The 27,714-nt window shown below is 49.1% G+C and overlaps 1 protein-coding gene across 1 annotated transcript in view; it reads right to left on the minus strand.

Moving 5' to 3' along the window:
- SNTG2 (syntrophin gamma 2) overlaps positions 1–27,714 on the minus strand; it is a 197,772-nt gene that overhangs the window by 78,235 nt on the left and 91,823 nt on the right. Inside the window, exons 5-8 of the mRNA XM_060027648.1 lie at positions 26,940–26,983; positions 26,786–26,827; positions 18,801–18,888; positions 13,463–13,554 (exon numbers count right to left, since the gene is read on the minus strand). Coding sequence (XP_059883631.1) covers positions 13,463–13,554; positions 18,801–18,888; positions 26,786–26,827; positions 26,940–26,983 — 266 coding nt within the window. The remainder of the gene's footprint in view (positions 1–13,462; positions 13,555–18,800; positions 18,889–26,785; positions 26,828–26,939; positions 26,984–27,714) is intronic.

Genomic DNA, 27,714 nt, shown 5'->3' on the forward strand with positions numbered 1-27,714 from the left:
GGGGCTTGGTAACAGGTGCAGCCTGGGGTCTTAGCCTTTGAACACAAAACAAACAAATATTTAATATAACAGCACTGTAAGGCAGCAGTAAAAGTGTATCTAGCCCCTTTTTACATGAAAATCAACGAGGGTTAAAACAGGCTCAGTGAAGGGACCCAGGATTCCTACAAAATTTGACTTTTAGTCCAGAATTCTTATAATTTTCTAAATTAAATAAATTATTGGTCAATATTTTACAGGCGTTTTAAAATACATACATTCCACAAAACCACAGATTTAACCATTTTAAATCCACATGCCAGTCTCCTGGGAACGGTCTGGGTTTGTGTCCGTGTTTGCTGTGCAGTGAAGGCAGCCGCAGGTCCATGAGACGAAGCCGGTGAGTTTCGTGCAGAGAAGACTTTCTTCCACCAGAACCTCATCCCTGGTTTGCACTGAGACGGTCACTGTATCTGAGCCAGGTCCTCACGGGTGTGACGGTCCCACGGCCTGAAACACTGTCGCGGAACCCAAATCACAGGGGACCAAAGCGTCTGTCAGGACGTGACCATCTCTGCCAAAAGTATTTCAAAAGCCCCTGGTGCGGCTCGAGCCCTAGGGGCCCGGGCGGGTCGGCCTCCGGCTGGCCCAGTCTGGCGTCCATCGGCACACGCGCCCGGAGCCCGGCTTGGAGGAAGGACTCATTTAGAGAGCAGTCACTACTCTGTGCTTTGAGTTCTCTGAATTTAAATCTGTCCTATTTACACACCCAAGAAATGTCTCCTGGGTGAGACATACTCGGAATATTTTGCCCAAGAAGAAAACTCTGGCTCCTCAGGGTACAGTTAGTTCTCTGAGTTACTCACCCCCCATGGCTGTTGAACTTGGTCTAACCTGAGCTCTTCTCTCTCACGTCAGACGCCAGCCAGAGCTGCAGGGTGTCCACGCTAGTGCTCCCTTTACGTTTCTGTTAAGTATCTAGAAGCTTGAGAAGACGATAGGCTCCCGTTCTTATGCCGCGTGGGGTAAGGGAGCCACGTAAACAGTCACCTCCTCTGACGTGCTGAGTGATGCTCACCTGTACGGGCAAGTGTCTCCCGACGACCCTCAGAGTGGCAGCGTATTCACAGCTCCCAGTGCCGGAGGTGACTTTGTTACGAAGACGTTTCTTCAGGAGAGATAAGCAACGCTGCAGGAAGAGACACCTAGCGCGTCACCCTGACAGGCCTCCTACACGTTTCTGTCTTTCCATCACTGCAACAATGAAACATCCATCTCTGAGGCAGGTGGGGAGTGGAGGGACCATACTGGTGACATCAGAGGGACGAGACCCACCTTCCAGTCCTGGGGCCTGGCCTGCTCCCAGGGGCTGCAGGGTCACGCGTGAGGCGGGACAGGAAAGGAGGCCCGGGCCTGGGGAAGCAGCCTCCCTGCCTGCCCCCGCCCCTTGTCTGTCTTCTCGTCACTTTCCAAGAGGCTCTGGAGTCAGTGAGGAAGGGACGGCCCTCCAGCGCGCCTGGGCGGCCACACTGTGCCGCTGCTCTCAGGGTCAGCATCAGGGACACACCCTGGCCTTTCCTGGGGAGCCGCCTGGCCGCGCAGAACCCAGGGTCCACGCAGGCCAGGCGGCCAGCACAGGGTGTACTTCCCAAGCGTCCCAGAGGCTACGAATCCATCTCCCCGGCCAGTCACTCGCTCTGCTGGGGAAAGTCTTTCACACATTAGGACACAGGGGTTCTCACTGCAAGTCTCCAGGGAGGAGCTCTCGTAAGCAGGCTGTCCCGCAGGGCCTCGGGCCGGGAGCCTGGGCTGTCGGCAGTGTCGCCAACTGGGTGTGCAGGTGTCGCCGGCTGATGCTGGGGTGCCCGGAGAGGGCCGGCTGACCCGGGCCGCGGCCGGACCCAAGCTGGCCGTCCACACCGGCAGTCAGAGGCATCACCTGAGGACCACCGGTGGGGAGCTGGGGAGGGAGGGTCCCGGGGAGCACTGGCCCTGCTCCCTCCTCCCGTGAGCTGGGCCCTGGGGCGCTGGGACAGGCCGGCCGTCTCCCCGGCGTCCGGAACAGCCTGGCGGATGACCCACTGAGACCAGAGGCCTAAGGGCGGCAGCTGCGGGGGCAGCAGAGCGAGGGCGCCTCGGGCCCAGCAAGTGGGGGGACTTCGTATCAGGGAAGAGCTTCGGGGGGGCCACCAAGCTCCTAAGGAGGAAGTGCACAATCTCGCTCTGTCCCACGGAAGCCGTGAGGCCGGTGGCAGCCGGGCCGCGGCCCCGATAAAGCGGCCTTAATACGCTTTGCTGGGCGTCAGTCCTGAACGCTTTCTGTGTTGGCTTCTCATCGGCCACCTCCTGATGGTGGTAATTTCGCTCGGAGACGGAAAGCAAGTGCCTTGGGCCCCTGTGGAGGCTTCAGAGGCATCCTCTTCTGCCCAATTCTTTTCTTTTCTTTTCTTTTCTTTTTTGGGAAATAACTGTTTTTTAAAAATATATTTATTTATTTATTTGGCCGCGCCGGGTCTTAGTCGCAGCTTGTGGCATCTCGTTCCCTGACCAGGGATCGAACCCGGGCCCCCTGCATTGGGAGCGCAGTCTTAGCCACTGGACCACCAGGGAAGTCCCCCAGTTCTTTTTAAAACAGACCCAGAACTAAAATACTTTTGTAACAGAGCTTCAGCTTTTACGGCATTTCCAGCTCTAATTTTCTCTGAAAATGCCTCCTGTCAAGCTGCACCTGAATCTGTCAGGGGCCCGGCCCTGCCTGGACAGTCGGACTGTCCTGCGTGAAGCCCTGGACAGAGCAGGTGCGCATGGACAAGACGCCACTGGAAACCCAGCGCAGCAGGTGTGCTGGGGTTTTTTTGGGAGGCGACCTATCAACAGGTCACCAAGGTTACGGGGATCAATGACAAGTGCATCTCAGGAAAGTAATTTAAGCAAACGCAGGCAGCTTTGCACAAACTATGTTCACATATTCTACAGAAGTGTCATATCTGTCAACTTTTAATCAAGTGTGTTTCCCACTAAAATAAGTTTTGTTTTCTCTCCAAAGGGCAGCTCTTAAAGGCTCAATTAACCATCAAATATTAATTATTATTGAGAGAGAAGGTTCATTCTAAAATATTTTTCTGCAGCAAATTTAAGACCTATACCTCAGGAATGAAACAGCTGTGCTGTACTATATGGTCTCAGCATGCCATAGAAATATGTAAATAATTTTTCTATTTGAATTTGACATATTTTGAGTGGAAATGCTTGGCTTCTTATCTTAATGAAATTAATTCATTAATTTTGTGAAGACAGCAAGTATCTAAAGTATTTAAGTCATATAAATTTTTAAATATTACAGCAATACAATAATTTAAAAGCAAATGAACGTATCTGACAACAGGTTACTGTTATATTCTTCAAATTGAAATCATTATTATGATAAGATTAAAAGTATCTTAAGAAACACGAATGATGGAGTGAAAATAGGGCCTGGTTCTTAAACTCTTCACTGAGTGGTGGTAAATCAGGCCGATTTGGAAGCCAAGCGAAGATTTAGAGCTACCAGAATCTACTTAAGATACAGGTCAATGAAACGCGGATGAAAGTAAGAGGAGTGTGCAAATGTTTAGAAAAACATGATATTATTAAACACGCTGGGGGGCTTCAGAGGTGGAACGATGCCCTACTGGAATCCTACGACCCGCAGAGCTGAGGCACCAATGCAAGCAAAGGTGCCCATTGCCTGTGTCAAGATTATTAGGAACAGACTTGGTTCATGTGAAAAAGATGGCACAGAAATTATACGAGAGAAAAATGACTTCTGAGTTACAAGAGAGAAAAATCAACATCTCGTGAATTGATAATGGAAGAAAAACACATCCATTTCAATAATAGTTACTTGAGCCGTTCCATCAGGTTCGAGCAGGGCTCCAGGACCAGATCATGGAGTTCCAATTCTGACTTGCGTATGCACCAGCTGTTTCCTTGGTGTGCACTAGCATGCACTAGCTGTGTTCTGTTGGTGTGCACTAGCAGGCACTAGCTGTGTTCCCTTCCTATGTACTAGCAGGCACGATCTGTGTTTCCCTCCTATGTGCTAGCAGGCACTAGCTGTGTTTCCTTCCTAGACTAGCAGGCACTAGCTGCGTCCCCTTCCTATACCATCAGGCACTAGCTGTGTCCCCTTGGTAAATGAGTTACATTCTTGTGCCTCAGAGTTCTACCTTCTCCCACACAAAAAAGGTGATCATGACAGATACATAATATTTAGAAAGACTCCTGCTATGTAATAACTACTATGTAAATTGTTGTTGTTAATACTATTATTAGTAAATAGATCTATATATATAAGGAAGAACATTAAGGTGACCCACATTCTTTCCTTCTATAGATAGTCATTTCAGCACTTGACACATATCATTTATTTCCCAATGCCTTTGTAAATTATTGTGTTCCTCACTATATACACTTTTGAAAATTAACATGATGTGTTTTCCAGTCACTAAACAATCTTGGTAAAATTCATTTTAAAACACTGAAAAATCTCATCGCATGAATCTATCCCCATATAACGAATTATTTCCCCATTATTGAGAAGCCAGATTGAAGTCACTTTTTCTTACGCACATATTGAATGTGCTCTGAAACACGGCTTGTCATCCATTCCTGGGTGTGGAACTGCTATGTTTGAGGTGTGAGGATCCACAGCGGTGTTAGCACCTGCTGCCAGACGCTTTCCAGAAACGCTGCTGCACTGCACTCGTCAGGCCTCGTCAGTCATCCCCACAGAAAACACAACCACAAGGCCAGCTTTTGTGGGGACCACTTTGCAACGCCCTCTGCCGAGCCCCCAGGTCAGGACCAGTGGAGTCATCTTCGCCTGAACTTTGCTGAACCTCTACACACCGGCCACCAGTTCTGACTCAGTACCTTCTGGGAGACCAGTCCTTCTGCCTCGCTGGCCCATTCGTGGTCTGTAACAGACCTACTGTTTGCATATAACTGTGCTATTTTTGCCTAAATTCCTTGGAGGTAAGGTAGCTATTCACTGTCTTCCTCCAAACAACCCTTCTCAAGTTTTAAGATGATTCCACATTATTTATTTAAATGTCTTTCTAGCAGCTTTTCTCCTTCAATCTGCTACATTAAAATTTTTGTTGTATTTGATATATACAGAGTGTAATACATATATTCTTATGTACACAAGTCATAGAGGAAGTTATGAAACGTAAAACTAAAACGAAGCCCCCTGAAGCTCCCAGGGGACTCACAAATTAGAACATCGCCGCTGCACCCCTCTGCGTCCTCCTGTCTTCCCACGTGGGCACGGTTGGCCCCCATCTCCCCCATGACCAGTACCCTGAAGCCTGGAGCCGACGCAGTTTTCATAAAGCCCAAAGACGATAAAATGTGAAGGGGGGATTCTTTAAGAAAAAGAATACAAAAGTAAGGCATACACAAGAGGAAATCCAAACGCACTAAGAACTGCTAGTAAATCTTTCCCCAGCAAAACTGCCCTCAGCTGGAACACAAACAGTTGCCCAAACACCACCCCATGGGACTAGAAGTGTGATGCAGGGGAAATCACAAACGTTACAGAAACCTGAGACCACCTGGAGACACTGCCATCTGCTCCCAGGCCCCCAGATGACACTTGTTACTTCTTGCCATTCTGATGATAGCCATTCTGACACCGTGAGGTGGTATCTCACTGTGGCTTTGATTTGCACTTCTCTGACGATCAGTGACATTGAGCATCTTTCCATGCGCCTATCGACCATCTGTATGCCTTCTCTGGAGAAGTATCTATTCAGTCCCACTGCCCAATTTTGATTTAAGTCGCTTGCTTTTTGCTATTGAGCGTATGTATTCTTTCTATATATTTTGGATATTCACTTCTGGTAAGGTACACGATTTGCACATATTTTCTCCATTTTCATTATGCTGATGATTTCCTTTACTGTGCAGAGGCTCTTTAGTTTGACGTAGCCCCACTTGTCTATTTCTGCTTTTGTTGCCTTTGTTTTGGGGGTTAAATTTTTTTTTTTTTTTTTTTTGGCGCTACACGGGCCTCTCACTGTTGTGTCCTCTCCCGTTGCGGAACACAGGCCCCAGACGAGCAGGCTCAGCGGCCATGGCTCACGGGCCCAGCCGCTCCGCGGCATGTGGGATCTTCCCGGACCGGGGCACGAACCCGTGTTCCCTGCATCGGCAGGCGGACTCCCAGCCACTGCGCCACCAGGGAAGCCCTTGGGGGTTAAATTTTTAAAAAATCATTGCCAAGACCAATGTCAAGGAGCTTACCATTTATGTTTTCTTCTAGGAGTTTTATGGTTTCAGGTCTTATGTTCAAGTCTTTCATTCATTTTGAGTTAATTTCTGTCAGTGGTGTAAGACAGGGGCTTAGTTTCATTCCTTTGCATGTGGCCATCAAGTTTTCCCAACACCTTTCATTTATGAGACTATCCTTTTCCCCGCTATATATTCCTGACTCCTTTGTCATAAATTCATTGCCCATATAGGTGTGAGTTTATTCATGGTTCTCTATTCTGTTCCATTGATCTATGTGCCTTTTTTATGCCAATATCATACTGTTTTCATTATTATATCTTCAAAATTTAGTATGACATCAGGCAGTGTGATGCCTCCCGCTTTGTTTCTCTTTCTCAAGATTGTTCTAGGTATTTTTGATCTTTTGCAGTTGCGTATACATTTTAGGATTGTTTGTACTGTTTTTTTTTTGCAAAAAAATGCCATTGGAATTTTGATAGGTATCCCACTGAATCTGTAGATTGCTTTGGTTAGTATGGACATTTTAACAATAGGTTTATTCTTCCAATCCATGAGCATGGAATATCTTCCCATTTATTTGTGTCTTCTTCAATTTCCTTCATTAACGTCTAAAAGTTTTCAGGGTACAGATCATTCATGTCCTTGGTTAAATTTATTCCAAGGTATTTTTTCTTTTTTATGCAATTATAAATTGGATTATTTTCATAGTTTCTCTTTCTGATAGTTCATTATTGTGCACAGAAATACCACTGATTTTTGTAATAGATTTCCATCCTGCAAATTCACTGAATTTGTTTATTAGTACTCAAGAGTCTTTTAGTGGAGTCACTAAGGTTTTCTCAATATAGTATCAGGTCATCTGCAAATAAAGACAATTTTACTTCCTTCTTTCCACTTTGGATGTCTTTCATTTCTTTTTCTTGCCTAATTGTTCTGGCTAGGACTTCTAGTACTATGTTGAATAGGAGAGGTGAGAGCGGGCAGCCTTTTCTTGTTCCTGACCTTAGAGGAAAAGCCTTAAGCTTTTCACCATTGAGTACAATGTTAGCTGCGCAGTTGTCATTTATGGCCTTTATTATATTGAGGTATGTTCCCTCTATATACAATTTGCTGAGTTTTTAAATTAATTAATTAATTTTGTGGGGGGGCTGCGTTTGGTCTTCATTGCTACATGCAGGCTTTCTCTGGTTGCGGTGAGCAGGGGCTACTCTTCATTGTGGTGTGCAGATTTCTCATTGCTGTGGCTTCTCTTGTTGCGGAGCAAGGCTCTAGGAGAGCAGGCTTCAGTAGTTGTGGCACGTGGGCTCAGTAGTTGTGGCACATGGGCTCTAGAGCGCAGGCTCAGTAGTTGTGGCGCATGGGCTTGGCTGCTCCGCAGCATGTGGGTTCTTCCCGGACCAGGGCTCGAACCCATGTCTCCTGCATTGGCAGGCGGATTCTTAACCACTGTGCCACCAGGGAAGTACCTCTGAGTGGTTTTTTTTTGATCATGAAAAGATTTCGAATTTTGCCGAATGATTTTTCTGCATCTATTGTATTAAGATACTCATATGATTTAATCTTTTATTTGTTAATGTGGTACATCATGTGATTGATTTGGAGATACTGAACCATCCTTGCATTCTCAGAATAAGTCTCACTTGATTATAGCATAAGATCCTTTTAATATATTGTTGAATTGGGTTTCCTAATATTTTGTTGAGAATCTTTGTATCTATGTTTATCAGGGATATTGGCCTGTAACTTCCTTTTTGTGGCATATTTGTCTGGTTTTGGTATTAGGGTACTGCTTGCCTTGTAAAATATGTTTGGAATTCTTCCCTCCTCTTCAATTTTTTGGAAGAGTTTCAGAAGGACTGGTATTAATTCTTCTTTAAATGTTTGGTAGAATTCACCAGTGAAGCAATCTGGTCCTGGACTTTTGTTTGCTGAGAGATTTTTGATTACTGATTCAATCACCTTACTAGTAATAGGTCTGTTCAGACTTTCAGTATTTCTTCATGATTCAGTCTTTTTAGATTTTATGTTCTAGGAATTTATCCATTTCTTCTAAGTTGTCTAATTTGTTGGCATAGTATTGTTCAGAGAAGTCTCTTATGATTTTTTGTATTTGTGTATCAGTTGTAATGTCTCTTCTTTCATTTCTACTTTTATTTATTTGAGTGCTGCCTTTTTTTCTTGGTAAGTCTAGCTAAAGCTTTGCCTATTTTATCTTTTCCAAAAAAACACCAGCTCTTAGTTTCACTGATATTTTCCATTGTCTGTTTAGTCTCTATTGCACTTATTTCCATTCTGACCTTTGTTACTTACTTCCTTCTATTAACTTTGGGATTAGTTTGTTCTTCTTTTTCTAGTTACTTGATTTATAGTTTTAGGTTATTTATAAGAGTTCTTTCTTATTTCTTAACATATGCATTTATCACTATGAACATCCCTCTTAGAATTGCTTTGGCTGCTTCCCATAAATTTTAGTATGCTGTATTTCCATTTTCATTTGTCTCAAGATATTGAGACTTCTACTTTGACCCACTGGTTGTTCAGTAGCATGCTGTTTAATCTTCACATATTTGTGGATTTTTTGGTTTTCTTCTTGTAATTGATTTCTAGTTTCATACCACTGTGGTCAGAAAAGATGCTTGACAGGACTTGAATCATTTTAAAGATTGAAGTAAATCTGTGGCTCTTAACTATAACTAGTAAATTCAGTCTATGTATATTGATTTTATTACTGCTATGTCTGTAGTCATATCTACCTCCTTAAGTTTGGCTCTTTCATTGTCTTATTTTTCTATTCTTTTTTTCTTAATGCATTTAGTTAAGGATTTTTTTGTTATTGATTTGCTTTTTTTCATTTGATGTTTTATTTTTACTGGTGTTTTATTAATTCGTGAAGTGTCTTAACAACTGTAGGACTTTAGAATGCTTTACATCCAGTCCACTCACTCTGAACCACATACATTGTTTTCAGTATTCTGTATTTGCCCTCTTATCTTAACCTAAGATATTAGACATTAACTTAAGCGATGTTATTACTTTCTGCAGAGAACATTTGTTTAGATTCACATACATAGTCCCCTCCTTTAATCTCCAACTGCCCTTCTGGGATCATTTTTATTTTCCTGACATGTGGTCTTTAGAAATTCTGTTACTAATATACTCTTTCAGATTCTCTTCCTATGAACAAGTCTTTATTTTTATCTTGTTTTGGAAGGATGGTTTTGTGAGGAACACAAAGATAGACTCGTAGTTATTTTTCTTGTCTCCATGATTTTGAAAATATTATTGGGCTGTTATGTAGCTTCCATTGTCACTATTGAGAAATGTGCTGTTAATAAAATTGTCATTGTTCAAAGTGATCTATGCTTTCGCTAGTTGATTTTAAGATTGACTTTTGGCAACAAGGTCAGACAGAAGAGTACGACCCCCTCCACGTGAAAGTCAAATACAGGTAAAATTAATCTATAGTAATTGAGGTCAAAATAATAGTAATTTTTTGAGGGAGAGGGTAGTTTGAAATTATGGTGATGTGCTATATCTTGACCAGGGTGCTATAACATTTATTGAGCTGTTTCTTCAGAGTTGTATACTTCCCTGCATGTGCCTTATACTTTAATTAAACAGTTGAGTATCATTCACTCATTCGTTCTCTCTGCCTGGGAGACCATCCCTCCTTCCATTTAGAAGACTCAATTCAATGTTTAACTTATGTGCTTATTTGTTTAATATTTTAAAATATATTTTGTTTGTTTATTTTTCTTATTATATCTGCTTTTCTTTTGCAACTACTATTTATAAGTTTCATATCTGTCTCCTTATAATTTCTGTAAAAATCTTGTTTCTGTTTTGATATATTGTTCCTGTACACTTTTGAGCATTCAATTCTCTGTAATGACCCTAATCTTTTGAGTTAATCTTTTGAAATTCTTAACTCAGAAAATCAGGCATTTACTGTCATAAATTCTTTGTTTTTTAATTGTAGCTCCTTATTTATATTTGGTAAAGTTTTCTGACAAAGGGAAACTAGTCAGACACAATTTAGCCTTGCATCTGCCACAGGTAAAGCAGAGACATTGGCATCTGAAGTCCCTCAAAGGACCGGGTCAGCACCCAAGTTCCAAGCACACCAGGTGAAAGCACCAGCTATCTCTCAGGAAAAAGGAAAACATTTTTGGACAATCAGGTAATCAAGGAATAACCCCTCTATGTTCCCTCTGTGAAGGCAAACATGAACACTAACCCACTAACAAGGGAGCCAGAACGGGACGTGCAGGAGTGTGGAAACAGGGGTGGAGGGAGAGAAGGACCTGACAATATACACGTTCAGTTGAGATGAGTGACACTGATGTGAATGAGACTTTTTGTTGTTATAAATATTCAGTACGTTTTCTGACACGAAAATAGTGCAGTATGAGCACTGAACTTAGAATCTTAAGGTGTGTGAGCCGTTCCTGGGTCTGGAGGAGAACGTGGGGCCTGGGGGTGAAGCCATGAGCAGACTCCTTCTCATGGAGGGTAGGAAGACGGAGAAGATGTAGCATCTGGGGAGGGAGCAGTTAATAATTTAGTTTCAAGTGAGAACCCAGGGAAGTTGTCAAATACACAAGGCAGCACTGGGAGTGGCTCTGGGAATCACAGGCAGAGTGAAAACGCACTCTATCGGCTCCCCCTCCTCCACAAGCAGGGGTTACAAATGTGCTGGGGGTCAGGGGCACACAGTCATGAAGGGGAAACCCAGCCTCCAGGGCTCCTGTGATTGTAAAGCTGCTCTGAACTTGGCACACTCTGCCTCTTGCTCCATCACGTCTGGTCCTGGGAGAAGGAAAGTGATGTGAGCATGTCTGAAAGTGCAGCCAACGAAAACTGCCTAAACCCTCTGTGTCTGAGGAAGGTTCCAACTCATTTCCTTTGATAAAACGAACTGCAGAGTGGAGCCCATTTTCTTCTCCAGTCCAGAGATACGGTAGGTCCTAGTCTTCCAAAGACTAAAGCTTTGTGGTCACTCCTCGTACTCAACGTGGGTTACATACAGTCCACAAGAAAAAGGTAAGTGAGAGAGAATGGACAAAATACAAAGACGCAGGACGCTGCGAGACAGCGCAGGCTACAGTGACGACAGTTATTATAGATACAGAGTAACTAAGCAGTGTGGTTCTGGTATTGATACTGCAATCAGAATACAACCAAGGTCTCAGCAATCAGCCCAAGACCAGGAAATGTGCTGTGGTCGCAGTGATCGAGGACACGGGTTAGAGCAGCCGGTTGCCCAGGAAAATGAACCTGGGACCCAGCCTTTCACGTGTTTTACAAAAGTAAGCCTCATATGCTTTGGAGACCTGAAGTGAAAAACAAAGCTTAAAAATATTTAGGAAAAGAAACACAAGGAAACATTTTATGAGCTCAGGATAAGAAAGGATGTCTTGAACCAGATCCTAAAACCACAACCTCTACCAGAAAGAAATGGACACACTTGGCTACACAGAGATTAACTTCCATTTATCAAAAGGTAGCGTAAATATAACGAAACGCACGCTGTAAATTGTGAGAAGAGATTTGAGACCCAAACTCAGCAAAATATTAATCCCAAGTGTGTATGGAGATTCCCAAGGGATCAGGAAGGAAAAGACAAACAGCTTTACAGGTAAAGGGGTGAAAGTGGACGCACGTCCCGGAAGGGGAGAAAGCAAAGTTACCGCAAGAGGAGAGGCAAACAGACCTCCCCAGCCAACCCGGGAGCAGCCACCAGATACCCCTGTGCTTGGGAAAATGAACCCAGAGCATGGAGCCCTGGGAAGCCATGGCCACCTGCAACGCCTCCTGCTGCTGGGACGGCGACCTGGGACAGCCGCCTGGGGAAATAAGGTGTCGTTGTTTTGAAAATCAGACACTGGCATCATTTGTGCCCAGAAATCCTAGCTCTGGGTCTGTAGCCAAGAGATATTTATAAGCATGTTCACGGCAGCCTGGTTTCAGTTGACAGCAGACTAGGGTAAACCAAGAAACAAAAGCCAAGTGTCTAGTGATGACTGATAATCAGTAAGTAAACTGCAGTGTATTCACACAATTAAATACAATACAGAAAAAAACAAATGAGCAAAAAAGAACCAGGGACCTACATAACATTTGTGGATCTCAAAAACATAATAGCAGGTAAAAGTGTAAATCCCAGAAGGCTATGACAGAATAACATTTTATAAGCCTCAAAATGAAATGGTATATTTTGGGGATCTATACACATGGATAAACTTTTTTTTTTTTATCATGCCAGTGACAGACTCGAGATTCAGGATGCTGTTTATTTGGGGAAGGCCAGAAAATGGGATATGGGAGTGACACACAGGCGGCCGTATAAGCTGGGGACAATGTTCCTAGTACCGATTTGAGTCTTGAGTTCAGGGACATTTGTTTTATTTTTCTGCTTCATAACTCACGTAGACCCTAAACGCAATTTTTAAATATCAAGAACTATATTAAAGGGTTAAAAATGGAAAAGAATGGTATTTTAAGAATGGACTGTGCTAACATGAATCACTTCCTCTGGCTCCGCCTGCCGGGCAGGTAGGTGGTGGTCGGAAGGTGCGAGCGGATATGATTTCCAAGGAAACATTTTTTCAAGCTGCTTACAGGAGTCTAACCCGTATCCACTAACGGCTCAGTGGTTGAGGAGACCACACCCTGGACGCTGGCTCTTGTCAGGGCCCACCCAGCCGGGGTCTGGGTCAGGCCAGCCCTCCCTGGGGGAGGGGCAGCCGTCCACACCCAGGTCCCCTGCAGCCCTCTCTTTCTGCTCAGCTCTGGTTTTCTTGGGAAGGTGAAGATTTGGAGGATGACGGAAACTCACTGCAAATACACAGCATCACGCTTCCTAGGTGATTCCATTAACCTGGAATGAACCCCTTTCCTGTGAGTCTGGAGGAAGCTTCCTGAGGACAAACCCCGGCAGTTCCCACCGTCAGGTTCCGAGGAAAATTGGAGCCACGACTCCACATTCTACCTCAAAATGACGTACTCAGGCCTGTTCGCGAGATATTGTGAATTAGGAGCCGAAGTACCCTACGGTGAAAGACCAGGTGTCCACGTGGGAATTACGCGCACGTAAGCACACCCTACACCCATGTTTGAACCTCCCTCTGAAACGGGCAGCGAGGGCTTTTCTAAATCTGCCAGGGGAGCTTCTGGTTAAATCAAAGGTGAGCACGAGCGAGCTTACTGTGTTGCTGGAGTTTCCGTTCAGATGCAAACCGCTGTCAAAGAGGGGTGAGGAGGTCCCGCTGCCGGGCTCGCTAGACGGTCCTGGGGACCCTGCAAATCAAACAGAGACTCACTGCAGATGGAGCCACCAGAGGAGTCGCAGCGTGTTACCTGCAGGTCCACCTACGGGGGTCGCCTAGGGGGGTCCCCAGACAAGCCCCCGGGGGACGCAGCTGCTGGTACGGGCTGTGCAGCCAGCGCTGGCCCCTCGCCGCCCGCCCACCATGTGGACGCTCCCGTCTGCACCCCACAAAACGCCTGGCAGAAGGAGGGCAGGACCAGCTTCTCGCCAGGGCTGCACCAGGTCCAGGTGCAGAGAGACGCGGCCTCTCCAAGCCGGTCCCCTGGCCCCGGGGGCTCCATGAACCTGCCCTCCCCACCACTAGGATAACGATGCTAACTTCCCACACTTATTCTTGACTTTCCGATGTTAATTTTTACATTATTTATTTGTTTGACATTTTCGGATTATCTCTGCACTGCAAGTTGCTTTAGTGAAAAATAGAAGGACCAATCAGGTAAGTTTGAGGAAAGTGATATTTATGAAAAGAGGAAGCAGCTCTGGACAGGGGAGGGAACAGGGAGCCGCCGTTGGGCCTGGAACACAGATGAACAGAGGGTCCAAGTCGAGCGTCTGTCTCGGGTAGGTCAGGGCCCTTCCCGAGCACAGTCCTCTTTTCAGGAAGTACAGGGATGGAAAGGGATCTCCGTCCTGTCGCTCCAGCACCAGGCAGGTCCTGTCCCCACCCTTCCGCCACCGCTCAGCCCCCGCCCCGCCCTCCACTGTGGCCCTGGACGCGCCAGGTGAGGTGGGGCGGCACCAGCTGCCCCCAGGCCTCGCCCGAAAGACCAGCGCTCCAGGTGGACAGCAGGAGGGGCAGCGGGCCCTCAGCGCACATCGGCCCTGACCACGTGCCCAGGACCCCTCGCGGGACCCCAGACGGGCGCCAGTGCTGCAGGCAGAAGGAGGTCCGCGTCCTCTCCCCGAGTAGGGAGCCCTCCTCCTGACCACGACGCACCAGCAAGACCGACTCGGCGGCCCCGGGCCCCAGGTGCCTCCATGGGCAGGTTCACCCGCTGCCCTCCTGACTCAGCTGGCAATTTCAGGGAGAAGCCAGTGACCCCGCACCTCCCGTTACCAAAATGGGCGACGGGAAGGACCCCGATGGGCTGTGCAGGGTCAGGGGTGCCCCGGCCGCAGCGGGTGCCAGCCTGATACACGGGTCCTTCATTTTCTTTTAGCTTGAAAATTTTCAAAGCCAGCGTTAGCCTTCAAAAGCCAACTACTCGGGTGATAAATCCCATTAGGCAGAGGCTCCAAACTGGCAGGTGAAGTTCCGTCTGACCTGCAAATCGGTTTTGTCCGATCAAAGCCAAGGCACTGCATTAAAAATCCAGACTTCCCTTTCTTGGAAAATGACAAAAACCTTTACTGGGGTAAAGCTCCCAAACGACAGTAAACGGCCGGAGCCGAGGGGTTTCCCAGCAGGCGCCCCAGCCCTCCCCGTCCTGTCCTGCCCAATCGTCTCCGTCAGGCCTGAGGGTCTGCAGCACGCGTGTCACCAGCATCCGTGTCGCTGACGACAGAACTGAAAGCCTCGTGACGTTGTTGTATTTACTACTTCGACACACAAGCCTCAGGTGTGCTTGTTACTTATTATTATCACCAGTTCACAGATGAGGAAAGTTAGTGGGACATCGTGCAAGTTACTTCAGTGACGTCAGTTTTCTCCTTGAAAAGCCGTGAATGCGTTTATGGGCTCACCTTCAAAGCAGCCGGCACAGTTCAGGTCCAGCAGATGCCCCGGCGACCCAATTTCCCTTTAAACGCCACACAGGACAGCCAGAGCTTCAAACCTCTCAACAAACTCAGATAAACCCATGGGTCTCCATACTGATGCTTCCAGGCCACCTCCAGTGTCGGCGACCAGCTTCAAGAGGGAGGCTGCGCTCCTTCACGTCCTCACGACCCCGCCCGAATGTTTTCTGGCCAGAATATGAGCGTGGGCAGCTTTTCCGTCCACACGCTCTGGGGTGCTGTGACACACGTGGCACCCTGACTGTGCAAACTCCCTGCTGTGAGAAGCGGAAGCACCTGGGAAATACAGTAAAGGAGACCCTTACTGATCCCTGAGTAAAATCCAGGGCCTGTTACAGGTCACCTGGGTGCTTGAGGACGGGAAAGAAACACTGAGGCGGGCCTGGCAGCAGGACAAGTCGTAACAAGTAGGCAATGCTTCCTGCTTCCACACTCCTAAGGAAAGAAGCACGTGAAGCTGACGTGGAATCCGATGGACGCACTTCTGTGCACCCACCCCCACCCCCGCGTCCAGAGCGTCTGTAGCACACTCCACACCGCATCCCTGCAGGCGTGGGGATGGACTGAACAGCTCCAAGAAGGCTTGAGAACATGACAACGACTTAACTCTGCTTGAACGGTCGTTCTCACTGCATCTGACCACCCAGCTCCCTTCCCGTTTTCCTAACCCTCCAAACATTCTGCGACCAGCTCCCCACATACGGAACTGCTTCTGGACCCAGAGTCTGTTCTGCCAGCACCTCTACCTACTTCTTACTACATCTTCTATCTGCAGCTCCTTCCTGATGGCACATGTGTTATTCCCGTAACTAGCTCATCAGTAACTTGGGAGCAAAATCAAAATATTTCTAATTTCCTTCATTCGCCAGATGCTCTCACTGGAGGGACTAACTCTGCCAAATCAACCCCGAGGGGCGGCTGAGTGAGCGAGTGAGTGAGTGGATTGTAACCTGACAGTCATTCATGCGCTCTAGGTTTCTATCAACTTACTGCTGGTGAATGAGCATCTTTTCATAGATCCCAAAAGAGAAATCTGAACATTGTAATATTTGTTTCTGCTTATCACTACTTAAACCCGTTATTTTTAAAAAATCAGTGTCAATAATTATTAATAATTAAAATAGTTAGTGTCAAAAAACAAATACTGGGGGTTTCCCTGGTGGCGCAGTGGTTGAGAGTCCACCTGCCGATGCAGGGGACACGGGTTCGTGCCCCGGTCCGGGAAGATCCCACATGCCGCGGAGCAGCTGGGCCCGTGAGCCATGGCCGCCGAGCCTGCGCGTCCGGAGCCTGTGCTCCGCAGCGGGAGTGGCCGCAACAGTGAGAGGCCCACGTACCGCAAAAAAATAAAAATAAAAACAACCAACTACTGGAAAAGAATACAACACAAATAGTTTCAACGAGTATTTACAAAAACACCTAACCTAAAAAAATGAGCTGTGATCTATAGCAGCTACACTGACCTCGTGCAGGGCTGGTGGGGTGTGAGATGGAGGCGTGGAGGCAGCGTGGCAGGTCCTCAACAACCTGACCCAGACTTGCCGTATGACACAGCACCTCCACTCGCAGGTGTGTGGCCGGGAGAACTGAAAACACGTTCACGTAGACCTGTACATGAAGGCGCACACCAGCATTGGCACAACGGTCCCCAGGTGGAGACAAGCCACCTGCCCGTCGGCTGATGAAGAGAGAAACAAAACATGGTCTCTCCAAATAATGGAAATTATTCAGTTAAAAAAAGGAATGAAACCCTGCACACAGGGTACCATGTGGATGAATCTGGAAAACATGCCGAGTGAAGAAAGCTCACACGAAAGGCCACACGCTGCACGGCCCCAGTTACGTGAAGCGATCAGAACAGGCAAATCCATGGGGACAGAAAGTGGATTCGTGGTGTCCAGGGGCTGGGGGAGGGGATGATTGGTACAAAATTCCTTTCTGGGGTGATGGAAATATTCTGGAATGGGACAGTGGTGACGGCTGCACGGCACAGTGACAAATTAAAAACTGCTGAAGCACGCACCTTAAAGTGGTGAATTTTATGTTATGTGACTTCTATTTCATAAAAAGTCTGAGTCTGAATTTATGCAAAATAATCAAAGTCGGCACTGACTGTCTCCAGAGGAGACCCCTCCCGCCTCCTGTGCCCTCCCGGACACACCGTCAGGTGAGGCGCCCGCAGGAGAGATGTCCAGGCACAGCCGTGCGCACACCCCCCGCGGCTACACGATGCTGTAACCTCACACGCGCCACACACCTGGGCCCCAGGTGAACGCTTGGGATTGGCTGTCCATGGGCCTTTTACCCTCTTCTGGAAGAATAAACTCTTGTGCTGTGTATAGCATTTATTTCTCTTTGAACGTGTGGCCTGATTTCTCACGTTGGTCTTTTTAGAAGGCAGGACGTGTGATGAATCCTACTGATATATTTTCATACCCATGGGGGGATCGTCAGTTTTTCTTAGATCAGTGAGCAGCATGGTTTCCAGGTTGAGGTCTGATGGGGACAAACATCGAGCTGCTGAAACCGATTTGCTCGGTTACTCAGGAAGATGGACGGGAGCAGGGCCAGAAGTTCAATGGCCCTTTTTGTGACCGTGGATTCGAAGGTGAGATCGGGTCTCAGCAGCTGCCGTGGCCCCAGAGAGCTGGGCCAGGCCCAGGGGCGGCAGCGGAGGCTCCGACAACAGGGGAACGATGGAAAAGAGAGAGAAGATTCCGGCCATAAGGTCAGCCCAGGAGAGAGAAGCTGTCCCTTCATGTGAGAGAAAAAGCCGGAGAAAGAAGGGAAAAGAGAAGAGAGGGGCTGCCGCGGGGGGAGGGCCCCGCTTCCCCGCGAGCCGGGACAGCGTGCTGAGCCACAGCGGAGCTGCGGCCCCTGGGCGCGACCTCAGCCCAGAGCCCCTCTGGTTCCAAGGTCAGCACCCGACAGAGGCCCTGCCGCTACGTCAAGGAAGGACGGTAACTTCATAAATTCTGCAAAGCCATCCTCCCGAACAGAGTCAGTCACAACACCTGTTCTGATCCACTTCCCGGCTGGATCACGTCAGGTCTAATAGAGAGTTACAAGCTCTGCAGGAAAACACGGGCGACGGTGACACGTCACGGTGCAGATTTACTGTTCTTTCCTCTTTTACATTAAATACGTCTCATGTCAACACAGACATCTTAAATACAAACTTCGTTCCTGTATGGGTGCATGTGCGTGTGTAGGTAAATACAGTCACAGGGAGGCGACCTGAGGAAGGCAACTTAGTTAATTCATTGACGAAGCGCCGTCTGGGGACGCCCTCTTTCAAAAGTCTGTGGACGGATTAAAGGGTAGGACGTCTTAGGAACATGCAATGCTGAGGCGCTCTCTGCGTCTTTCCTCTCTCGGAATATGAGCTCAGGAAACGATCTACACTCCTGCCAGTGCCGTATCGTTTGCATAAATAATGTGCTGCGTGGCACCCTTGAACTTGTCCCCTCCCCCTTACCTAATGGGAGCTTCAGAAATGATGGTGCTTCCCTGAGATACTCGACAGTGACGGTCACTTCATCGCCGGCATTTCTCAAAAGATGCACCTGTCAATGTGACAAAAGACAGTTACTCTACCATCACAAAGTGACCAGAACAGAAATAGAAATAAATCCCTACACGTCTCGCCTGTCTCCTGAGAATTCAATGTTCACGATTACCTTTGAAACTCTGGAAGTCCTGCGAGCTTTACCTGCCGTAACAAAAGGATGGCTGCATGTCCCCAGGTACAGGACTCTGGCGCCTCAGCTACACACACGTTCACACGTCAGCAGAGGTTTGAGGCCAGGCTCCCTGCACACTCTACCCACGCCATCCTGGAAACTCAAGTCATGTGAGAAACCCGCGTGGCGCGCAAACCGACAAATTTCAGACGCTGGCAACACACGCCAGCTGGTTAACTGTGACGCTGCAAACCGCAAATACGAGCTTCGGAGTTTAAACGACATTTTAATTTTGCAGAAACCAACGGGCAGCACTTCGCCCTTCTCGGCCGCAGCGTCACCATCCCCACGGTTCCGGCCCTTCCCCTGTAACCCAAACAGCTCATTCCTTTAGCTCTAGGGTCAGCTTTTAACGCTCAACGTTTGCCTCGTTTAAGCAAACGTGATTCAGACACATTAGCCAAAGCCCGGAGTAAGAAGCTGTACGTGTTCGCGCCCCCAGCGTCCCATCGGGAACGCGTGCGATGCTGCCACGCGGCCCCGGCCCTCCTCTGAACACGACCCTGCTGACGACCTGCTTCTGCCTGGAGACCCACAGAAAGGCCTTTCCCGTCACCCCGGGGACGTTCTCCGTGCCCCCGAGCCTGAGCTCCTCCCCTTTGCCTCGGCCTGTGAAACCCGCCAAACGCCCCAGCCCGGGCCAGCCAACATGAAGTGGCCCCCCGCTCATCTCGCATCCGTCTGTCCTCCTCTCCCTGAGGCCCTGCGTCCACAGCCTCCTGCGCCACGGGCGCCGGCGTGTCTCTTCCACGTATCAAATCTCGTGACCCTGAGGCCTTTTCTCCATTTCACTCCTCACCAGGCGGGTGCCCCGGGAGCCCTGAGGCGAGCCTACCCTGATGCCCCTTCCCGAAGCCCCCTCGTCTCCTGCTGGGTGGGTGCAGGTGCAGACACGGGATGAAACGCCCCAGCGTCTGTCTTCCCTAAGTCAGGGCTGCCGCCCACGGCAGCGAGAAGGGGAGGGCTCAAAGCCTCCCACCAAACCCAGCAACACGGCCATGAGACGGACGCTCTGCTCGGACGACTCAACGGCTGGGGCCCAGCTGGGACCACCCTCAGGCCGGCCCGAGGCCCCGGAGACAATGACCATCACCTCAGCTCCTCCAGGCCATCAAGGGCAACGGGGCCCACGCACCTCCTCCTCCGAGGGCGACCCAGGGCGAGTCTCACAAAACCGTGGTGTCGTTGCGCCCTCGTCTCCTGCATCGAAGGGACCCCGAGCTGCAGCGCCGTCCTCTCCAGATGTGGCTGCTGCGGGGTGTGGCTCACACCTGAGTGCGGGACGGTCGCCGCCGCCCAAGAGCCTGCCTGTCCTGGGGCTCATGGAGCTTTAAATTTAAGACCAGGGTGTCACGTGGACAGCACGAGCCTGAGATGCGTGCCCCTGTCTGGGGTCAAGTTCTCCCGCTGCTTCTGTTATGTGGGTCTGCCCACGTGTGCGCACGCACACGCACACACACACCCACCCCTACCTCAATAAGTGAGCATACATTTAACAATTTTACAAGTCTTCCTGGAGATAAAATGGAGTTTAAAGCATTAAAATCTGTCTAATCGAGGCTAATTAGCCCCCAGAAGACTCGCTCACATGTTTACACGGCTCAGCCCTTCAGCGTTGTTCCCCAGGCCCTCGAAGAAACGTCACTTTGGACAAGTTAGTTGTATCCGGGAACAACAGTAAAGAGTGAGGCAGGTGCACCTTTGATGAAAGAGTGGGCTTAACTTCAACGTGTTATTATTTTTCAAATCCCAAGTGTCTGCCCTGCCTTGATGTTTCCAGACTTTGAGATGCTAGGACAAGGCAAAGGTTTTACTGCATCGCCAGTTTCTTTTTTTTCAATTTAGTTCCAAGTATGTATGTGTGTCTGAGAAAATATTTTGACCACTGACCATTAATGCCTCCGAATTCAACGACTGATCTCAAAGCTATGTCTGCCCCTCAGACCACAGCCTTCGGACTGACGGGTGTCGGGAGGGACCTGACTCCACGCTCGGCTCTGGATGGCGGGGCCCCTGCTCTGCCTCAGAGCGACACGGACTTGCCTTTGCATCTATTTAAGACCAGCGATTCCGGCACCTTCCCGCCTGCGTCCCTGTCACCAGGCACGTCTGCTCTGCTCTGACAACGTAGGTGCAGGTTCCGATTTCCCACCTCTGACTCACCTGCTGGGCCGCCAAGTTTACCGGTGAGTCAGACATATTTCTTTTTTAGGAAGGATTCAGCTCTTGTATGAATCTTCCCCCAAGCTTTTAAAATGCCGCTCGAGCCATCTAAACTGCTGGGTGTCTCAGGTAAACGACTTGAGCTGCCACGACAAAAAGCCACAGGCTGGGGCTTGGACGACAGACACTCTCCGCCACAGTTCTGAGGCAGAGCCCGCGGTCAGGGTGCCGGCCGGGCCAGGGCTCTGGTGAGGGCCTTCATCCTAGCTGCAGACGGCCACCTTCTCGCTGGGTCCTCACAGGGCACAGAGTGCGCTCTGGCGCCTCCACCCCCTTACACGGACGCTAATCCTACTGGACGGGGCCCCACCCTCGTGACCTCATCTCCCTGGATTCTCCTCCGAAAGGCTCCTCTTCCTGACGTCATCACCCAGGGGTTACTGCTCCAACCTGTGAATCTGGGGCACAGACACTTCCAGGACAGGGGCTGGCAGCCTTGCGGCCTCAGAGCAGTTTCCCCAGGGAGTCTCTGAAGTTGTCTCACCCGGGACGCCTTCCAGGGAGTGAAGAAATCATCCCATATGGTTATGTCCGAGGAGCCAGCACAGCTTTAAAATGTCGTAACTGAAATATGATGACTGGACATTTTAGAACAGGAAGTAACAAACGGATACACGATGAAAGCGTGGGTGTCTTTCACATGCCAGAGCCCTGGATGGACACCTCAGACACGCGGCTACTGGTGTATCTTGCGTGTCCTTCCGGAAATCGTCTACCCATTTGCAAGAATGCCTTCTCTCTTGAGGGCGTTTTGTGTGCCTTTTGGCCCCGTGCCCACACGTGTAGGTACGTGACCATGTGGGAACAAAGAGGCACACGCAGGAAAGCACACTACACCACGTGTGCTGTCTGTCCTCTTCTTTGGCCGTTTTCACGTCAGTGGAACCATGTCCACTAGACAAATCACTCTCTTTGCCTAAAATCGAATCTGCAGTTCACCTCACGTCAGCACATAGACCTGTCCTGCTCCATCACATACAAATACATAGGCTCACACACACACACACAAACACATAGGCTTCCACACACACACACTCACACACACACATACACTTGCACCTGCTGGCCTGCCAGCCCCTTGGCCGTCGCCTGCGGGGTTGGGTCCCCCCTCCGACTCTCCCTAACACCGCCACTGTCGACGTCTGCCAATATCCCCCCATCCTCTATAAAATGACGTGCGGAACCGGTGACAGCACTGTGAGAGCAAAGCTTCCAGACGCCGGGTCTGCGCTGATGCCTGGACACCCAACACCTGCCCTGGTCCACCAGTCAGAACAGGAGGCTGATGTCTGCCAGGTGATCGGTGCCCTTCGTCCTGGACCCACCTCACATCGGTCCCTAACACACCCTGTGGTTCTCCTTCCCTTCCCTGAATAGAGGGTTGAACAGACATATTCCCTAACTGGTAGAATCTCCAGGCTACTTTCCTGATTCAGGCCTAGCAGGCGAGAAGGGTCAAGTGGGAGCCCCCAGAACCGCTTCTCTGGGGTCAAACAGGAAACCACAGCCGTGCTGCACGGAAGACCTGGAAGATGCGGTCTCCTCCACCCTCCCAGCCAACTTGGGTACTGGGCCCCGCAGAAAGCACATGAATTGTCAGTAACAGCCGTCCTTTACTGTAAGTATAAACACACATAACTACAACGACAACCGTGGCTCCAGGTGCGTTCTCCTTCCCAGAACAAATAGAACATGTTCATGGTACCTGGGCTACAACTACAGACACAGCCAACGCTTCCCTCCCTGGCGGTTCTGGCTGTCAGCAAACGCCAGCAGAGGCAGCGGCAATAGTGGACCCTGACTCTCCTGCATCCGGGCCAGGCCGGCCGTCCGTCTTTCTGTCACCCCGCCCCCAGCATCTCACCAGCCCTCGCGGCCCCCGGCTGGTCAGCTGCGTCGTGACGCTGTGTGTATTCAACTTGCGGGGACATGAGGCAACACCCTAGAGGGTCTGTGAAGACGCGGGAGTGTCAGAGCGGGAAGTGGCCCCAGAGACAGACAGGGGGCTGGAACTGGCACCTGTGACGTGAGAACGAGTTGCCGCAGGAGTGCCCCTGCCGCCAAGACGGCAAGGCCCGCCGGTGGTTGGCTTGGGTCCTGATGGGGGCGTGGCCCACAGCTGGACACGCTGCCCTTCCCACGCACCGACGCGGTGACGGCTCCGCACTGTATCCACGCTGCCCCGGGCAGGCGCCCTGCCACCCGGGCCCGCCGCCCAAAGACCTCAGGTGCCGGAAGTGTCCGTGGCAGATGGGATTCTAGGCGGTGTCTGGAGGAGGCTAGCGGGATAATCACACGCATAGCTTTGTGTTTGCTCTCCTCGTGGAAAAGCTCCTACCTGGTTACTGGGCTCAGGTGGGGTCTGGATGCTCGACCGTGGTCAACGCTACAACACAGAGTCCCGTCCGTCAGAGTTTGAGTGTCCTCTGTCTCCCAAGGCCATAGGGGCTGGACACGTGCATCTCTGCTACCAAGGGCAGCCGTTTATACAAGGCCGGCCTGGCCCGGGCCCCAGGGGAGGAAGTGGGCACGTGAACAGGAGCCAGACTCCCCCGCCCCCGGTGCTCCTGCACCAACGAAGCCCCACAAGGCACACCGGAGACGCTACTGGGAGTTTAGATCCCCACTCCAATGGCTCTGAACCCTGCTAATTTCGAGGCCCGGGAATTAGGGAGCAGTGATGCTGAACCAAAGCTACATCCGCTGAAACCTCTGCGGGTGTCAGGTGATTCTCATGCACATCGGGGTTGAGAAGCACGTCTCTGAACAATTTTCCAACTCATGCATGAGAAAATACTGTTGGTCGGTTATCTGTCTCTCTATTTCTCTATCCATCCACCCAACCACCCATGTTCTATCAGCTACCTGTCTGTCTATCTGTCTACCTTTCTATCTACCTACCTTCTATCCATCCATCTTCCCTCTACCTAACCTACTTATTCCAGCCTGTTTCTTTCTTTCCATAGCACTTATGTTCCTTCCAACAAGATGGAACACTGCCTTAACCTCCTGTGTTCGGGACAGTTTCTCATATGAGCAGAGACTGAGAGAAGGTGACCATCGCCCAAGGAGGGCAGACGTGAGGAGGTGGGGGGGCCGGGAGTAAGCCGGCTGCTGCAGGGAAGAGGAAGTCCGGACAGCCCAGGGCCCGAGAGCGGAGGCTCATCCTTGAGGGCAGAGGCCTTGCTGACGCCTGACAGATGCTTCGGTACCCAGGGGAAGGAGGGTCCACACGTACTTGCCAAACGACCTGGAGAAACAGGCGACCGGCCTCAGCTCCCTCAGGACACCTTCTATCAAACGCAGCTGCGAGCTGCTGAGTGACGGCCCACGAGATGCCGTGAGCTGGGGGTCTGGGGGTGTGACGGCCTGGCTGCTGCTTGGAACAGTGACCTGGAAGGTTCCATTTCTACCATTTATTAAACACAAGTGAAGACTTTATTTCTAAGGGTTCTTGAGTTCAAAATCACCAGAACTCAGAATCTGTCCTGAGATCTTAGTGATGACCGAGCTGCTGTGCGTGAATGAAATGTGTATAAAAAGGACTCATTTCCTTGAAAAGGGCGCCTCGTAAAACAGTCTGTGAAGTTTTATCAGTTAGGGCAGTTTTTAATCAATGGTTTTCGTGGGACTTAAAACCCTGGCCTGCCATTCTGGACTAGAAGTTAATTTAACATTTGAGATATTTTAAAAAAATTCTGAGCACGTTGCATAAAAATGAAGTTCTGTAATGTTTCTCGTTCTGAGACCCTTCAGGACGGAGCGCTGACCCCGCTCTGTCTCTCACTGGACATCGGTCTGGGTTCTGCTGCGGGGACTCTGCTGCCAGGTCTCCTGCCATACGCGTGGGCCTGGGGGTCCCACAGGGGGACCAGCTGCGCCCGCGCCACCTCCCGCCAGGCATCCCTAACCTCTGCACACAGGTGAGACTGAGTGATTTTCCAAACATCATTTTTCCTTCCTCTCTGAATAGTGAGATGTCTCAGAATTTGCCCAATAAAATTATGGAGGGCTTCCCTGGTGGCGCAGTGGTTGAGAGTCCGCCTGCCGATGCAGCGGACGCGGGTTCGTGCCCCGGTCCGGGAGGATCCCACGCGCCGTGGAGTGGCTGGGCCAGTGAGCCATGGCCGCTGAGCCTGTGCGTCCAGAGCCTGTGCTCCGCGGCGGGAGAGGCCACAGCAGTGAGAGGCCCGCGTACCGCAAAAAAAAAAAAAAAAAAAAAAAAAGAAAATTATGGAAAGTTTACTCTCTGCCACGTCGGCTACGATATTATATGTTGATGTGGATGAGGACACACGGTGTACGAAAAAGAGGGAAATAAACACATTTTTGTCACCGAAAAGCAGTACAGCTTTTCCAAAGCAGGAGCCCATATACAGGATGAGGCTCATTTTTGTGGGTCTTCTGTGTGGAGCAGAACTGACTTTTCTTCTTTTAGGATTAAGTGAACCTAGAATCTACTCTGAAAAGTGAGTTTCACAGTGTGCAACTGTGATTTATGAGGTCTTTTACAAATTTAATATTTTTACGAAGTTCGTAAGTCTGAAGAGCTGAGGTTGTATGTCAGGAGCAGGGTTCCAATCACGGCTTCTGTGTCACAGAAGACTGTAGACTTGTAATTTGACAATTGGGTCCAAAACGTATATTTGTATCAGTCAAGTATTGGAACAGCTCCATTTATAAGCTTTACACATCATTTACTTAATTTAAAAGTCTTTCTTTTCAGACGAATGCTTTTTACTTTCCCTGGGCCGGGATAAAGTTACCTAGGTGTACACTGTCGCTTTTTGAATTACTATGTGTTTTCTCACCTTAAGAAAGCAAACTTTTGCAGAGATTGAAAAATAACCCAAATGTTAAGTTTAGAAGTAAACAGATGAGAGCACATCATCCACTTGCACCTAAACCTAAAACTGCAAGTCCCTGAGACCAAGAAACACGTCATCCCACCTGCGAATCTTTCCTCCGTGCCTGGAGCAAGTTAAAGGAATTCTTCACCTAGTTAGCGACCTACTAATACGCTGTGTTGGAGCCTGACCTGACCTTGGGCAAGGTTCATGTCTGGAAAGGGGTGCTGGGGCGGAGCCTGTGACCCCCATGTCCACAGGCCAGCATCCCAGACACACACCAGAGGCGAGCGTCCCGAGACGTCCTCCAAGGCGAGGAGCACACAAAGTCAGAGGGAGCCAGTGTGCGGACCCTCACAGGCTCCACTCCGGTCACCCGGGCGGGGTCCCACGCCCTGAATTTCAACCCTCCCATCTTTAAAATAGCAGCCACCAATCTACCTTTTATAGCATCGGAGAGGACCCATGACGTGTGGACTGTGAAGGGACGTGGCACAGAGGCCCCTCTGAAACACGACTTGCTAAACTGTCTAAGCTTTTCTGAAGCTCTGTGTCTATGAGTACACTCCGTGAAATGGACTTTCAGAGAAAAAAATAATAAAAGGCTATCTAATAAAAAGAACAAAAAACATAACATATCATACACTTACCACTTCTTCGTGGGTTGCATTTTCTACATTAATGCCATTAACCTGAAAAGATGACAAATTAAGAATTTTGAGGATAATAATTGATGAGTCTCAATTCAAAACTAACATGAACTAACATGCAACAGAGCCAAGGACTGAAGTTTAAAATACTGACCTGGAGGAGGGCGTCCCCTACGAATAACATCCCTGTCTGGTGGGCTGCAGGGTCGCAAAAGGGGCAACAGTGTTAAGAGAGATTCAGAGACATCGTGCTCCTCCTGGCAGTGGTTTAGGGTCAGAGTTTGCAGCAACTGGCATTGTGTGCGTGCAGGTGTGAGTGTGCGCACGTGTGCGTGTGTGTGGATGTCTGCACGCAGGAGTCTCTGGGTGAACATGTGCATATGTGTGCACACGCTCGCACGCATGACGGGTGAGAATGTGAGCACGCGTGTGTCTGTGTGTGTGCACATGCACGTGTGTACACAGTGTGGGGAAACGCCAACAGCACAGCCCCAGCGCCCCCCTCGCCCGGCTGGTGAAGCTAAACATTCAGCTACTTTTAAGCACATTAAGAGAGTTACTTTGTAAACGCACAGCCTTGTTCAATGAGAAGCACAAATGTCACTTCCTCCTAATGAAGGATTTCATTACATGTGTGGAAAGTCTGGTCCCCATTTTTCATTAAGTCGACACAGACAATAAAATAGGAATCCCAGAAGCCACTCAGCATTTTCCCCTTTCTCGGGAACACATTTACATAGACTGCTTTAATTAAAGAAAATGTGCCCAGAATATTAAAGGAAAAAGGAAAGAAAACCTTTGTACTGTAAAGTTTGAGTATAATCTCTACAGCATTATTCCACTTCACTTTTCTATTTTCATAGAGGCAGAGAGATAACTCCTTTCAATAATAAGACTGAACGAATTCACACCAAACGTAAAGCATTTTG

The sequence above is a fragment of the Delphinus delphis genome, chromosome 12 (assembly GCF_949987515.2).
Source record: "Delphinus delphis chromosome 12, mDelDel1.2, whole genome shotgun sequence".
In the NCBI taxonomy this organism is placed as follows: Eukaryota; Metazoa; Chordata; class Mammalia; order Artiodactyla; family Delphinidae; genus Delphinus; species Delphinus delphis.